At 40.7% G+C, this 17,795-nt stretch overlaps 1 protein-coding gene across 1 annotated transcript in view; it reads left to right on the plus strand.

Annotated features, from left to right (window-relative positions):
• The window catches only part of LOC135211839 (nudC domain-containing protein 1-like), a 285,976-nt gene extending 274,365 nt beyond the window's left edge, over window positions 1-11,611 (plus strand). The window contains exon 11 of the mRNA XM_064245051.1: window positions 10,269-11,611. Within this exon, the coding sequence (XP_064101121.1) occupies window positions 10,269-10,507 (239 nt within the window). The 3' untranslated portion in view covers window positions 10,508-11,611. The remainder of the gene's footprint in view (window positions 1-10,268) is intronic.
• Window positions 11,612-17,795: the final 6,184 nt, after the last annotated feature.

The raw sequence follows: 17,795 nt of genomic DNA on the forward strand, positions 1-17,795 counted from the left end.
AGACTCGCAACAGATCCCAAGATGTTTAGTCCAGCAAGAATAAGCGGGTTGCGGCGTTCAAGATTATTGTGCCGCACAGACCACATCAGCAAGTCACGAGCAAGTTCCTCTGCCTCAGCGGTTTTATTTTGCACATCGTAAGATAACATTTCCGCGACGCTTAGGGTTTGAGCTAGCGAAATCTCTGAGTTAGCATGAAAATGACGTTGGTGCATGACCCTCAACGAAACAGCAAACCTCAACAGGTCATTCTTTAGGTTAAGGACGTCATCTTCAGGCAAAAAGATAGCTTGCATATCCACTTCTATGACTATATTACTCGACACAATAAAAATGTCTTCTGTTCTTTCGATAATCGAGCCATGATTAAATTCTATTTCTTTCGTCTTAGCGCTCTTTCCATACAACAAAAGATGTCTGAACACACAATATCACTCCTAACAATAACAGATTCATTTTGGAAACCTGCAATGAGTAAAATATATGTAATAACTCATGTTAAAGAATATGTTTACATACAAATATGATTGATATATATATATATAAATTATTATACAAGTTTCATAAATACAACCATTTTTTCCCTCACTCCATCTACCTTTCTGTAGATTCTGATATGTGCCAATGGAACTATTCTCATATCAGTGGGTTGGGATACATTTTGAACCCTAAATCTATTGGCCGTTAATGTTTCTAAAATGTTGAACGGGCCTTCAAACTTAGGTGTCAGTTTGTAATTTAGACCATTACGTACGTATACTTGTAGTATACCTTATCGCCCACGGTATATGTTCTAGTTGGCTTAGCTATTTTATCATGATTTCTTTTCATTATAATTTGTGCTTCTTCTAGATTCTTACGAAGTATATTATATCGACTTATGCTTGCATCCATCACATCCTTTAGAGGATTTGATAAATTAATTGTAGGCGTTAATACATGGAAAGGTGTTCTAGCTGGGATACCGTACAGTGCCTCGTGCGGTGTCATTTTAATAGACACATGATATGAGTGATTAAGTGTGCTTAGTACCGCAGGTATGGCAATGTCCCAGTTGGGGTCTGCCCCCCCCCTAAGGTGACCCTTAAAATGTTTAAAACCTTACGATTTGCCCTTTCCACTAGCCCATTAGACTCTGGGTGATAGATCATGGTATTGATTTTCTATATGCAAAGGAATTCGCACAAGGAGTTAAGGAAATGATTATTGAACTCCCCGCCCAAGTCTGATATAATGGTGTGTGGAATTCCATGTTTACAAATGTAGCACTCGTAAAACTTTCTAGCGCACTCGACAGCGGTTTTTGTTTTAAGCGCTATCAGTTCTGTATATCGAGTCAAGGCATCTATGATTACTAGGAGGTGCTTATTTCCTCTGTCTGACTCGTAAAATCCTGTTAATAAATCTAAGTGTACTCTTTCAAAGGGTTGATTTGGCACGGGGTAAGCCCCTAGGCTGACAGGTATCTTCGTGTGCCCTTTGTATTCTTGACAAGTGCGACAATTAGCTATGTGCTTTTTTATATCTGTAAGCATCGTATGCCAATAAAATAAAGATTTGGCTTTCTGTGACATTATGGAAAAACCCGGGTGTCCATGCAGTGGATTTTCATGCAACCATTTTAAGACAGTGGGTATGAGTGAGATAGGTACCACCACCTGGTTGTTATTCAACTGTGGTGTGTTGCGGGTTTTCCTCGTCACGGATCTACACAGGATATTATCTTTGATTATATAATTCTGCTGCTTATACTTTATATATTCCTTTCTTTGGATTTCCGTTTAACGCATTTATGATTTTTTCTATTTGTTGATCTTTTCTTTGTTCCGTCTGTAATAGTTCAGCACTCCAGCCCAGATCTTCCTGTTCAGATATAGTTTTAACAATGGGCGTGGAGGTTGAGATATCTATTAATTCAGCTAATGGCTCGGTACAAGATGAAGAGGGGTTGCGTGATAATGCGTCAGCAATGATATTTGCTTTCCCAGGTAAATACCCGATCCTCGCGCCAAAGTCTTGGATGATCATGTGCCACCGAGTTCGCTTAGGGCTGTGACTAAAGCCTTTAAAGAAGTCGGTTAGGGGCTTATGATCAGTGAGAACCTTGACGGGATAACCGTATATCATGAACTTAAAATGCACGAGTGAATTAACAATAGCGAGCCCTTCCTTGTCTATTGCTGCATATTTACTTCGGAAGGTCTCAGTTTATGTGAATAAAAAGCTATAGGGAAAAACTGTTTATCATATTGTTGAAGCAATACCCCACCTACTCCTAGGTCTGAGGCGTCTGTTGCTATAAAGAATTCCTTACCGAAGTCAGGAAATTTCAAGATAGGAGAACTACACAGTTCATCTTTCAATTTATTGAACGCCTGTTGATGATTTTCAGACCATATGAAATCTACGCCCTTTTTTATAAGATCGGTTAGGGGAGCGGCTATGATTGAGTAGTTGCGTATAAAGCGGCGATAATAGCCACTACATCCGAGAAATTGCTGTATTCCCTTGACGTTAGTAGGTATCGGAAAGTTACGGATAGCTGATACCTTATCATGGACTACTTTAAGACCTTGACTAGACACCGTGAAACCTAAATAGACTAGTTCTGTTTTAAAAAATTCACACTTACTTATCTTTACCCTTAGGTTATGCTGCCTTAGTCTTTGTAGCACTAACTCTAATTTACGTAGATGTTCTTCTAAGGTATTAGAAAAGATTACTAGGTCATCCATATAGGCATGTAGGATATCTCCTAACAAGTCTCCAAACACAATGTTTATCATTCTAGTAAAAGTTATAGGAGCACAACGTAAACCAAAAGGCATACGCAAAAATTCATAATGTCCCCTGGCTGTGCTGAAGGCAGTGTGTGGGATACTTTCTTCTTCCAACGGAATCTGATGGAAGCCTTTTAGTAAGTCCAAACTGGTAAAATATTTGTTCTGACCTAATAGAGATAGAATATCGTCAGTACATGGCACTGGGAATCGGTCAGGGATTGTTTCCTCATTTAAGCGACGAAAATCGACGCATATCCGCCAAGTTCGATCTTTTTTCGGTACTACTATTAACGGAAAATTATAAGGGCTGTTTGATTTCCTAATGACACCTTGTTTTAGCATTTTACCTACTTCCTCAGTTATCTCATTCTGAAATTTCATAGGAAGTCTGTACGAAGGTACATAGATTACTTTCTGCTTGTCCTTTAGCCTTATTTGATGCTCGATGACATCCGTTTTTCCTAAGGTTCTATCCGTAGTGGAAAAAACATCATGATATTCAGTTTAAAAGAGTCAAAAAATGTTTCTGCTGAATTTCTTCTTCTTGAATGTCCTTATTGATTTTGTTCTTTATAGATTGCAAAAGGGATTCATCCGCAACTGATTGAGCGTGATTGATCTCAGCTACGGTAAGAATGCGATGTTTATAAACTTCCACATCCAAGATATGTTGATTTTTGTGGATTACTAAAGTGGTATTCAAATGATTACAGACTTCGATGTTACATTGTTGTTGTGAGCCGACTGTATAAATGGCTTGTGTGACGGATAATCCGTGTGTTTTCAGAGTGTCGGAAAGGATTAACATTTCAGATCCCGGCAAGGTTTTCTTTACACGCACTAATATGTTCGAAGTTACGTTCGGCTCGAGAGTTTGTGTGCAAGCTGATATTACGGGCGAGCGAGAATTCTGTTGGGTCGCATGGATTATTTCTTGGTTTATGAGACAAGTGATTGGTTCTTCAATATATGTTACTACTCTGTCTGTCTCTTTATGATCTAAAACTGATTTTAGGGTATTAGAAGACTTATAGAATTTTCCTTTGATATACACGCCGTGTTTTGCAGGGGCTAAGGTAATATTTTGCGTGCCCATAGACGGGTATCCGATAATTACTCCGGGATACATATTAATGTTTTGTACAACGATAAAGGTATCGGAAAACGTGCGCTTACCGACCTTGTACTGAACATGAGTTACTCCTACCACATTTAATTCATTATTTCCTATACCCGAGAGTCTTATTCCGGACTTCTCTATAGGGAAGTTTGAAAAGAGTAAATGATGAGTCCTCAAATCCATGATATTACGTGGACTACCGGAATCAAAGAACAAAGTAAATGACTTATGGTCCAAATTTACTGCATGTAAGGTTGGTCGTAACTCGTCTTGACTTATAATTGCGTGAATTTGTTGCAAATCTACGGGAACCTGCACAGATTTTTTGGATTCGGCCGTGTGTTTCATAGGAAAATCGATTGCCTCACAATGATCTGATAAATGATTAAACTGATTATTTGATACAAAAGATGTTGATATGGATGACCCAACATCGTCCTCTCCCCCCTTGGAGCTAACTACGTGGTATTTGCTTTGTTTTGCTCTCCTGGAAAATTCGCTTGACCTTGCAAGTTCTGGCTAGACGGCCCAGGAATAGAGGTACCTGAAGCACGATTTGTTTGTTTTTTGCTGTTGAGCAGCATTTCCGTTTGCTTGTTTCTTTTTTATAGTACTGAGGACCCTTCTTTTTGTTTGCATTGGCAACTGTTTGCGTGTTTGTAGGATTCTGCTGTTGATTCCGCGAGAAGCAGCGAATACAGGCGGTCCCCGGGTTACGACGGTTCCGGCTTACGACGTTCCGAGGTTACGACGCTTTTTCTTAAATATTCAATGGAAAAATCCGTCCTGGGTTACGACGTTTGTTCCGAGGTTACGACGCTGACGCTTCCGACGCTCCGAGTTAACGACGCTTTTAAAAAACGCATACTATGATAAAAATCCTTTATAGTTTAGCACAGTATATTAATCAAAATAAGTTTCTGGTTAGATTACAACAAAAATTTTGAGGTTATGATGATTTTCGACACTTTTTATGTCGTATTTTTCGATGTTTTTTAGTGACGCCTCATATGCGGAACTAGTTTCCGAGCGAATGAATACATACTAGCTTGCGGTGCGCAAAGTTTACATATAACAGTCCAAAAGCGCAAATAATGAAAAAATCATTGCTTGTTTCCGGTAATAATAACAAAACGAAGTTTCTGGTTAGATTACAACGCAAATTCCAAGTATCCAAAGAGAGACATTATCCAGTAATTTGATCAGAGAGAGAGAGAGAGAGAGAGAGAGCGAGAGAGAGAGAGATGAGAGATGAGAAGAGAGAGAAGAGAGAGAGAGAGAGAGGAGAGAGGCGTCTTCCGACGCTCCGAGTTAAGGACAGAGAAGTGTTCGTTTCATTAAACGGCCTCTGACTCATGCCAGTAAATGTTTTGTTGATACTAATAATATAAGCCTATTTAAAGATACTTTTACTTTAATTAGTCTATATGATACGTAAATAGTAATCAACTGTTCTTGTAGCCCTCAAGATTTGGCAAAATCGAAGTATCCAAAGAGAGACATTATCCAGTAACTGGAACCTTGACATACGAATTTAATTTGTTCCGTTACCATCGTCGTATATCAAAACAGTTGTATCTCAAAGCATTTTTTCCCATTAAAAATAATGTAATATGTATTAATCCGTTCTAGCGCTATGAAACCACACCTAAACACAGCTAAATTACATATAATATACACAATTTATACACAAATAAACGAGTAATAACACACATAATGATAAAATAACATAGCAATGTGATAAATGATAATAAATGTTAATAAAATCAATTAAAAAAAAAAAGAAAGGAATTTTACTTACCACAACGAAAGATGACGTGAGGCCAGCAGGGGGAGGAGGTAGGGAAGGGTGGCAGGGAACGATTTGTTCTCTTTTTATTTACGTATGTCGACTAATAACTACGTAAAAAACACAAATGAAATAACATTGCTAAACTCATTTTTATTTTTTTTTTTTAATCAGTTCGTAGTTTAGAAATAATGGTGATGCCTTTGGAAGGTTTTTATAGCTTCCTTCTACTTGATGATTGTGGATATTGTAGAAGGATTTCGACCATACTCGTTTGCTATAATTTCATGTTTTGCTTCCATCGAAATCATTTTCTTGGGTTTTTTCTTATCACCTGCTTTGTCTTTAGCTTTGAGACCCATGGTTAATAATAAAATAGACAAAATAACACGAAAAATAGGCGCAAATACAACAAACTAAACAACGACGTGTTAACATGCAGCACCAACAACCAAACAGACTGAACGCCATTTATCGGTCGCCTATACAACTAACACTCATCGCAAAGTCGTATCTCAAATATTTCGTTGTATATCAAAGCTTATATTTTCGCAAATTTTCTGTTGTATCTCAAAACATTCGTATATTTGGGCAATCGTATGTCAAGGTTCCAGTGTAATTTGATCAGAGAGAGAGAGAAAGAGAGAGAGAGACGCCTTGGCGGCAACAATGGTCTCGGGGATTGACATAACGTTTATTTTCTGAACAGGTAGGACAGAGAAGTGTTCGTTCACTAAACGGCCTCTGACTCATGGCTGGAACTGTTTTGTTGATACTAATATATAAGCCTATTTAAAGATATGTTTACTTTAATTAGTCTATATGATACGTAAATAGTAATCAGCTGTTCTTGTAGCCCTCAAGATTTGGCAAAATCACTCCAGGTTGTACATAAAACTTCAAGAATGTAGTGTCACCAGAGGATTACAATAGTTTTTACCTTCAAGAACCAGCATTCTTTTATGAAAATAACTCCAGGTTGTACATAAAACTACAGATAACAACATGTAACCAAAGGATTACAAGTAAGGTTTTTATAACTTTTTATTAGTTTAAGACATATTTCCAAGCGTTGTTCCGGCTTACGACGATTTTCGGCTTACGACGCGTCTCAAGAACGGAACCCCCGTCGTAACCCGGGGACTGCCTGTATATGAATGAGTGGAACTATTATGTATTGAACAAAAACGCGTCCGACAGTCTGAAATCATGTGACCTGGTCGTTTACAGTTATAACAAACCATCCCTGCAGCTTGATTATTATTATGTACCACGTTTACTTGTTGTGGCTTATTTTCATTTTTTGCAAAAACTTGAGTGAGCGAGGGATCAAGGTCAGTACATTTAGACATGTGTTTTTTGATTTGTTTATACACATCTAATTCCGTACTGTCGGGCTGCAGCTTTTTGTCAAAACACCACACTAAAGCTTCAGGCAACATGGCTGTAATGGTCGTGAGGTATATGAGACGGATAAAATCTTTCACGGCGATTCTGGCACTCGTAACCCACCCGGAGTTACTTAAACTATCTTGATATTCATTCAGCCGGTCGGCAATTAGCGCCGCCCACTCGACAACATTAAGCTGAGTCATAGAGGCTTGGTTAAGGATATTTCTTAATGCTAATACTACATCTAAAGCCTCTTCACCCCCATACACGGCACGTAACCTAATTTTGAACTCGTCCCATGTAGCCGCCTCTTGGAAAGAAACGCCTCTTAGATATGCACTTGCGTCTCCTTTAGCAAAGTCTATGAAGCTTTTGGCTTCCTGTAATTGTACAGCTGGGTCTGTGATGCTTTTTGCATTTAAATGAGCGTCTACAGATGAGATCCATGCCTCAACATTTTGAGGCAGGAACCCATTGACCCGACCTTGAAAAGGGACAATTGCTGACCTCGCGCTCACGAGCGTCACCACATTCGGGTTGCCAGCCGCAGTAGTTGCCGCAGTAGTTGCCATGTTCACTTTTACTTTTTTCTTATCACTCCTATTCCTTGTGGTCTTATCAAAATATCTATAAGAATACACTCGACCACTACGTAAACGCATATGCAATATACTGTATAAATGTGTTGCAAGTAATAGGAAAACCCCACAAAAAGATAATAGAGTACAGATAATTTGATAAAGATATTATTCGGAGAATTCTTGCAAGAAAACGATTAGCAACAACGAGAAAAAAAAAGTCTGCGGGCGAGAACTCGTAGTTGAAGATTGATTCCTGTAATGAATGAAGATTAAGACTATATAACTCACCCCCAGAATACTGGACGATCGACTCCTGATGAACAACACTTCACTGAGAAAAACCTGAATAGATAAAATTCTACTTAGCTCTGGGTTATATGGGGAAGGATTGTTGACATCCGATGACGTCACAGTTCCTCTTTCTCTCGCGATGGAAGTCGTGATGATGTCACAGTCTCCTCCCGTCCTCGCGTTGCATGAAGAAGCCCAAGTCTTGATGACGTCACAGCCTCCTTCCTCGCGTTGCTTCCTCTTGGCCTACTCTTCGCGTCCTTGCAAATGATCGCGCGTTGTTTCCTTTATGTGTTTCTTCTTTCTGTTGATGTTCGATGCTGCTCCTCGTCCGGTGTTGATTCTCGGAGATATGTGATAACAGTCACTCAATCGTCGATGTTGATGCTTGTATTCTTCTCGATGAAGGACATATCTTTGTCTTCATAAAATGTTGCGTTGATTGAAGATCCCGTTTCCTCTGTTTATTATTGACTTATAGCTGGAAGTTGGTGATTGCAGTTCTTCGGTTGGCTGATATGGGTCTTGTTAATGTTATTCTTCGTAGAGGCTGCCACCATTCTTAGTCATTTCGCTTTTGCGAAAGACTGTTTGACTTTTCTTACGATTGTCATTCGTAAGCATTCTGGTTCCTTCTTTCTCCTATGTGATATCTTAGTAGAGTGGTTCTTCTTAAAGTAAAGGAGATGATTCAAACGGATAAGTTGAATAACAGTAGAACAACTTTATTCTGAACTCCATAACAAGAGAGACAGTTCGGTCGTGAGACCGTTCCGTTTTATCGCTAGAAATGAACTAACTTCTTAGAGCATCACGTTGATAGCGAAACATTAGCTATCTCAGCGATTCACATAAAAACATACGTAGTCCGCCAGCTCGGAAGTTACAAGTTTCCGGCGCAGGTTAACAGGTCAACCGCTTCCCATGGAAGTTGTTATGACTAGTTGACAGAAATGTAAAATGATTGTTTTCAAACAAACTTAAACCAGGCTACTGCAGGCATTGCATAGCGTGATCTAGATTTGATTTAGTCACGTAGGATGCTCCTAATTCGCCAATGACCTCAGGTCATGGGTTTTATTTACAGATATGTAATTCTAAAATGTATTTATTACATATAGATATTGTTGCTTTTGAGCCAAAAAAAGGTGCAAAAAATCTCAAAAAGGAGAGTGCTCTCCCAGCCCTCCCCAGTCTGTTTTCCTGGCCCCTCTCCCCTGAATGCAATTACCCTATTTATTTCCCCACAATACCCCTTTTATCGTATGCTATATGAATTGTTATGTTACCATCACACTTTTCCAGCCTTGCAATGTTGAAAAGCAAACAGAAGGCTTCCTTTTCATTGCATACATCCACATAGGTATTGCAGTGGGCTGCAGTTGCATGCAGATAGAACACATGCTTATAACTGATGAAATAATGTATTCATAACATTATTTATTCCTTGATCAGTTCCATCTTTAAGGAGAGGGATGCAATTGTAAGGGGCTTTTCAGTCATGCTTTCTTCCTAAGACTCGGAGAGCCTCAGGAAAGCTGATATTAACTTTTCCAGACAACCAAGAGTGTATGCTTTCAAACCAATTTCTTTTATGAGGTATGTGCTAGACAAGCTTTATCACTGGAGGAACATCAGAATGACACTGGTGGTGGTACTTTGTCCTTAGGAGGAAGGGTACCCAGATTTGCTCACAATACAAGCTGCTTTGGCTACTTGGCTTTTATATCTCCCATCAGAACATCAGTCAACTCTGTTCATAGGCCTGGTCTGATTCAACTGCTCAGTAATGATTGTGGAGGCTGTGCTTGGTGTAGTTGGTGAGTTTTTATTTTTTTAATGCTCTGTTTGACAAGTAGCAGACTTTTTGCTGTTCCTTTTGTTTGACAAGTAGTGGAATTTCTGTTGTTCGTTTGATTTTTCACCTTTATAGAATTCATATTTGCTTTGGCACAAACATGTGAGAGCAGAGATATGGATCTTGGCTCATCCAGTAAGTAGTGATGAATGTCCCAGAATTTGGAGAGGAAGGGACCCCAAAGGGCTCTGAAACCTCCATGCACTAGGCATGTCTAACCTTTAGAATAAACGTAATGTGAGACATTTAACCCATCTTTTTTTGTGTGAAATACCAGGTAGTTGTTCCAAAGCAAACTATAAGTGGAAGTTTGGCCATATATAAAACAGCATTTTTATATATTAAGAAGTGTTAATAGTTCTCTGATGATTTATGATCTATATTTTGAAGTGTATTATTGAGCAGAGCTTCTTTTTCAGCAGCAATCCAATGAATAACTTTACGTACTTTTCAGATAATTCCTACGTTGCAGTTGCAGACGTGAAGAGCCACATTTATGTTTTCTTCCAACCAGAAGCTTTTGGTGGTGAATTGAGGAACAGAAAGTCTGGGAAAAGGATGAATACTGTTGCCAGACAAGTTGTAATATCTATGAAAACTCATGATGAAATTTTAGGTATTCACACTTCACATAATGTACTGTTTGTTTTAACAGAAAAGAACATTTTTGGGTACTGTCTTCGTAGTTCCTGATCACGTTGTAGTTGAAAGGTTTCTTTTCTAAGCATCATGTTTTAGTGGTAGTTTCATACTGTAGTAACTTCTTTTATGGAATTTTAATATGGGAATTTAACAGGTGTAGTGTATTTTTTAAAATACCGTATGGTAACCAACATATACATTAAAATGCCTTTTGAAGACCAAAGGTCTAACAAAATAACCCACTAAGAGTTGAAAAAAAATGTCATCAGTCTTAAGATATATTCAGAACTTCCTTTGTGTGTCATCTGTTAAGAGTAGTGCATATATTTATTAACCGTAAAGAGAAAACAGGATTAGCTAGAAAAGGAGTCATATATGGAGCCTTTAGAAAATGAGGGCAGAATCATGTAAATTAAGAAGATGCTTAATTAATGATAAATGATATGTACCCAGTTTCTCAGGTTTTTGTAAATCCTATTTTATTTGTATTATTTAGATTTTTTTATTCAAGTCCTGACAGCATAAGGTTTTGCTAAGCAGGGTCATAGTCAGTGCAAGTTAGCCTTATGAATTAACTCTTTTATGATACTGGACTTGTTAGGTTTGGTCTGTGGTAGATCCACTGCCCTCACGGGCCGTGCAGATATGTATAGGTCATTTCAACAAATTTATATCACTCTTTGTTACCTTAAATTTCATGCTACATTAATAAATTTGATGTCATTAAAAAGCTAGAGAGTTATGGTGTATCATGATATGTTAAAAAAAAAAAAAAAAAATCAGTGAATCAGTGCAGTAAGCAGTTGTCTGATGAAGGTCATTGAGCGTCCAGGTTGTGGGTTGAAGGCATCCCACACGTTTGTAGATTTGGTCGTCAGTCAATCCTGAATCAAACTCAGTAGATGTCTCATATAAAAGAAAAAACTTTCCATCTAAAGTGAAACTGTGAAACTGTGGATTGTTGTTTAACTTCTTCATTACCGAAAGTTTGTTTGGAGGTAGGTGGGTACCACCATTCAAGTCTACTACACCGCACCGGGTGCATAAAGGTGGTACGCATAGTACCACCAAAACTCCTCTTTTCAGATAGGGACTTCCAATCATTCTGTAATTTCGGTTTGAAGAGTTTGGAGCAAAATAAACAGTATGACACGATGCCAGACGTATGATGAACCCAAAAAAATATTATTACTGCTTATAGTAGTGTGTAGGTGACAGATGAACTGCGTCTCAACAAAAAATCACAAAACCAGACAAGCGTAAACATGTAATAACTTCTACCCAAGTAAAAATCCAGTTGTATCATTATTTACTATATTTATTTATTTATTCACGTATTACATTTTACAAATAAAAAATATGAACACCAGATAAATGAAGGTAGAAATAAAGCCTTATAGTAACTTTATATATAAAAAACCAAACCAGAGAAAAAGCGAAAAAGCGATTTCTTCTGAGGACAAGAAACTTGAAAAATTAGTTTAGATACCCCTGATGCCCCTAAAGTTGTTTTCTGTGATGAAACTAATCTTAGAAAACGTAGAAAATGACACTGACCAATTTTTGAAAGATATACTATAAAATTAGCGATTTCCATATTTATTGGCGGGGCTTTCGCTTTAGTTTTTGCTCTTTTTTTTTGTTATTACGTGCTTATTTACTGTTCTATTTTGATAATACTTTATGTGCATGTTCCAGGTGCGATATACCAACATTCTGTAAGACCGAATTTCTATTCAAGACCGTAGTTTTCTCACCGACCACCAGTGTCCCTTGTACAAGGGACACTGAGTTTCACATTTTTTTTCATAAAATCATTTTATTTTCCCTGTAGGATGATAAAACTAACAGAGAATATGCGTTATTATAGTGCTAATAATACCTGATAATTTCATTAGCCTGTCTTGATTAGTGTATTTTTGGCAAATATTTTTACGATCGGCACCCCTCCAAACTGGAGTCACTTCCGAGAGATTCAGTTCGGCAGCGAACGCAATGTTTACATTCTGCTCACCCACCCGGTAAAGAAGGGGTTAAGAGATCATCATAGGTAAGAAGTAATTGAAGATGCCCATACTGATAGTTTCTTCTTCCTGCTCCCCTTTGGAGTTGAGTCAGTTCTGTACCCTGACATCTCATGTAGTAATGGTGGAGTTAATGAAAACTCATAAACGTTTTCTTCATTTATTTATGAAAATATAGCAGCTGGGTGCTTGTTGAGATCAGTCAGTCTCTCCCCTGTGAATCCTCCTGAATTAATATCTCACACACATGCTAATTCACACAAAAGCCAAGCACAAAGGGTAAGGAAGTATGGTTTTCCCAGGTAGTATCTTAAAAGATTGAGCAACAATACACTTTATACTAAAGATGATACTAAAGTCACTGGAACATGGTAAAAAATACGTAGGTCAAAATTATTACAATATTTGTTTTAAGTAATAAAAGAAATAATATTAAATAAAAAAATAATAGCTTTACTAGTGTAACTTACCCAGTAATTATACAGCTGTAGTTTCTACTTTGATGGCATCGTGAATTTCCAAATTTGCGGTCTCAACTTTCCAGGTGGTGGTACCAGCCTGATAGATTCAGCACGTAGATCTGCCTTTAATTCACCCAAGATGATGTTTTCTGGTACAGAAATCGATCACTTTCTAAAGAACATCTTCAAGACTTGAAGTTCTTAGTTATATTGAAGCAAGAGGCTTCTCTCCTTTAGCTGGAGAGGCATCTGATGACTGGTTAAAAGTTATTTACTGTTCCGACAGAGCAATGACAGAGGTTTCTGATGATTTGGCATCCTTGTTTGTCATGGGAATTTTAAAGAAAAGGGAGCTATGGTGTTCTTTTACCTCTAAGAATGTAGCTGCTAATCAAAGATAAGATCTGTTTTTCTTGCCTTTGGATAGTCAACACCTGTTTCCATAGGAGGGAGTGAATGAGATTACTTTAGAATTGCAGAAATAACCACACACAACCTGCCAGCCTAATCTACAAGACTGCCTAGGGATTAGTCAACTTTTTCGAATAAGTCAACCTCTCCATTGCAAAGATCGCCCTTTCGAGGAAGGAGGCAGAGACAACAGACAAGGGCGAGAGGTAACGTGCGTTTTCTGTTCACAAACAGTCAAAAAGTTCTCTTCAAAGACTGTAACAAAGAAGTTAAAAATGCAGTCCTCCATATGCCCGTAGGAGCAAAACTCCAGCTCTTTTGGAAGAACTGCGGGAAAGAGGGCCAGAACCTTGGATAGTGCAGATTTTAAAGGTAGGCCACTCGATTCCATTCACAGAGAAGTCACCTCTGGTAGACACTCCGATCACATTGACAGCTTACCCCATAGGATCGGGAAAAAATATGTTGGCCTTTGCAGAAGTATTATCATTTATAAGGGTCAATAGAAAAAGAATACAACAAATATCATTTATAGATATATGAAATAGCATTTCATATATTCAAATATGTATGTATTTTAAAATAAGGCAAATGCATATGTTTACTGTCTAAAAGAATATAAATTTATTTTGAAAAGTAGTTTTCATATTAAAGTCTCAAAACAAATCCGACTCAAATATAAAAAGAATAAAACAAAATTTCTGGGCTCAGCCCGTGTCGCTCTGTGAAATATCCTTTTAGTTCATATTTCTAAGGTAAATATTGCTAACATTACCAGAGAAAAAACCAAAATGGGATGTCAGAGCATTCTGACTCGCTCACCCTAAATAAAAAGAGGGTGTCGGTATGGTTTCTGGGACGAGTGAAACCACTACCATGGGCCTCTTGTCATTTAGATCTCTCCTTCACAAAATCCCCCTGCTAGAGAGAGCTGATACACAGCCCGTGCCAGCAACTACTACTACCAGCGCTCCCACGCCAACACCATCGCCTCTAGCGGCCATCCTTTCTGTTAGCAGAATCTCGCACGCATGTGTTTTTCCTTGCTGTGTTATTTCGCTTTCGCTTTTTTGGATTACCATCGTGATGGAGCTCCAAGCTATTGCTGCAACTAAGTTAAGTACTGCCTAAGTGTTTCACGTAATTTTAGCCAGTTAGGGCCCGTTTTACCGCTTTTATTTAGGTTATATGACGGTGCCCTCTGCGACATGGCTACAGGCTCGCCTACCCGGCTTGCCTCGTGTAATTCTTATTCAGCTCCTTCGGTCTCCCATACCGTAGTAGCTGTTCTGTGCAGTATTTATGTTATGTTTTTCATGTCGTGCAAGATTTTGCTTTAGATTTTGCTATTGTTTTTATGGGAATCCAGCTCGGTTGAGCTCGTGCCTTGTTACCTTAGCTCAGTGTTCATGCATGCATGTGCCTTTGTCTAGGTCTGTTAGGCATTAAGACGTACGTCCTTCTCTTTTTAGTCCTACCACCCTGGACGTTGCCCTCCATTCTTACGTACCGGCAGAGACCAGCTCCCGAGAGGTTAGGCGCCCTCCCTCCCGGGTCGGTTAGCCTATCCTCTCTAGGACTTTTCTTTCTCTTTTACTTTTGATTCCCTTCCTTTCTATTATATTTTATATATTATGATGCATGTTTGAGACGGTTAGAGGTAGCCTAGGCTATCTCTTTCGTCGGGCCTATCCGTCCGCGTGGTCCTACCACGTTCACGGTGGGCCAGGCGATCGCACTGAGCCACCGGCTTAGTCACCCCTCCCTACCTCCCTTTCCCCTACGGGGGTCTGGGAGGCATGTACCGCTCGCTCACATTGCCATGGCAACACCCAGGCTCACTCCTCTCCCCCTCTCTTCTCAGAGGGGATACGGGAGTTTCGTGTGGGAGAGGGTACCTTGAGACTGTCTTGTCATACCGTTCTCACCTTGGGTTCCACGGGGGGTCTGGGTGCGCTCGGGTCAGGCTGGCTATCTGGCTCGTCCGTACTCGGACCCCCTAGGGTCCCTTATCGCTCTCTCTCCTACCCCGGTCACCCCCCTTCTTACCCACCGCGCCAGCGGCGGGCTTGGCTGGTTCCCCCAGCTTCATCATTGGGGGGTGACGGAGAAGAGCTCCGCTACACGCTTCCTTTCCATTTGTCTTGTTTTTTATCCTTATTTTGCCTTTTGTATATGTGTTTTCGTGCTGAAAATTCCGCTAGCTGGCGGAGCGCCCGCTCACCAACCGGGTTCTCCCCCTGCTTGTGTGTTTTTTCTATGGTGGAGCTATGCTCCTCCTTGGTTATATTTACTATTGGGTTAACTTTCTCTTGTTGCTCCCCGCCGTACTTGTACCCACCCCGGCGTTGAGGCTGGTTGCTAGTTTGGTGAAACTCCTTTTTCCGGCGTGCCGGAACTGTCTACTAGCATACCTGACCTACGGACTCTCTCCAACTCAAGAGAACAGGAGAAGGTTAACACCTAATTCTCCACTTCGGCATATAGCGGAGTAGTATATATCTTAACGGGCTAGTCCCGTTAACTAGCGTTGATACTCATGTATCTGTCCACTTACAGGCTACCAACTGCCAGGAGTCCGGCTGTAACGCCGTACTCCAGGACCCCTGTGGACATGAGATCTGCAGGACCCACGCCGTCTGCGCCATCCGCTTTGGTGATATAGCGGTATGGCATCATGAAGCATGCTCGATATGCTATGAACTCGTCGAGCAATTTACCTCCGGTGTAAGTTTATACCGAAGTTTTATTTGCCGTATAATTGAACCATATAAATGTACATAAAGGAATAATGACATTTTGGATTATGTGTTTGACCATCAATAGCCTTTCCTTCTAGGGCTTACAATAGCCCTCTCTTCCAGGCTTCCGCCGTGAAGGAAGCCGCAGCGACCACCCTGAAGGCCTGGGTCGGCGGGTTCGGGAAGAACGTCACGAAGGGGCAGCCATATATCTTAGATAAGAATATGGCTCTCCGCCTCTTCCCTGGAGAACAAGGCTTACTCCTACGTCACCCAGCAGCGGCGGCCCCGTACATCTCTTCTATTCAAGTTCAGGTGGCCCAGGCGCTGGCGGCCCAGAGCAACCCCGAATTAGCAGACGACGTGGCTACCCTAGACCTCAACCTGGAACCAATGGCGGTAGGTGATCCAGGTAGTATGTTAGATGAGGCAAGTTTGTTGGGGGCTCAAGGGTTTCCCTTGGGTCCTTCTGGATCTTCTTCTTCTCCTGTGCATTCTTCTACTTCCTTCCAAGGATTTTCAGAGAGTGAACTTTCGGTCAAGCCGAAGTCCACTCAGCTATCCCTAAAGTAAAAGGGAAGCGAGAGTTGAAGACCCTGGAGAAGACAGCGTCTAAAAAGACCACGTCTTCTGAGTCTCGTAAGACTCCGGCTCACCACCCTGAAGCAGAGAAAACGAAGTCATCTTCGTCTTCGTATTCGAAAGGGTCGAGAGGCAAATCCTCGAAGGATAAGGACCAGGCCTCTATGAATCCTGAGCCTTTGACCTCTACCGGGACGCCCCAAGACACCTACAGTGTCCAAGGACCCAGCTCCTTTCGACACAGATGCATTTGCTGCAAATATTATGCAGCAGATGGGCAGTCTTGTCTGGAGCCTGGTACAGGATAAGTTTGAGCAGATGTTGTCACACATCTCTACGTCCTTCGAGGAGTCCAGTCAGTCGATTCGAAACATTACGGAAAGGCTGACCAACCAAGAGAATCTCATGGCGGGTCTCCGAGAGAACCCGGCAACAGTCCTCTCACAGCCTACTATGGCGGTCCAGCCTATGCCGGATTACGATTCTCTACCTCCCTTCACTCCAAACAATCCATGGAGAGTGGCGGCGTATGCCCCGTTTAAAGACTGTATGCTTACATTACCGGACTGCGGCACTCGAAGAATAGAAGACTTCGAGTTCCACCCCGCCAATCTGCAGCCTCCATTCATGGGTTACGCCCGTCTTACAGAGACGGCGATGAGAAGGGAGGACAGGATCCCAAAGGAAACCGTGATCTACAGCCGGGATCAGGCCCAAAGGGAGTGGCTGAGGAGCTTGGATGACTGGGACTGCGTCAACACCAAGCTCCAGGCGTTTAAGAGTCCCTTTACCATCTTTGTAGTGGATGGAGACACTCCTATCCCGTTCACCACAAAGTTAGCAGAGCTGACTCTCCTGGCCGCCATGAAAGACGAGCCCATGCCGCAGCTTCGGGAAACCGAGCCAACATCTCTTCTGCTTCCTAGCACCGAAGATCTTTGGGCGGACCTACCATCCACATTCTCGGTAGGCAAACTCAAGCCGGACTGTGCAATAGTACAGTTTAGCGAGAGACTTCCTAGGCTACCTGACAATTTGATTCAGGCGGAATTTGATGCCAGGTTTAGGCTAGGGAGGACATTAAATGCCCTAGTGAGACAGAGGTTGCTGCGGTAACATA

The sequence above is a fragment of the Macrobrachium nipponense genome, chromosome 19 (assembly GCF_015104395.2).
Source record: "Macrobrachium nipponense isolate FS-2020 chromosome 19, ASM1510439v2, whole genome shotgun sequence".
Taxonomy (NCBI): domain Eukaryota; kingdom Metazoa; phylum Arthropoda; class Malacostraca; order Decapoda; family Palaemonidae; genus Macrobrachium; species Macrobrachium nipponense.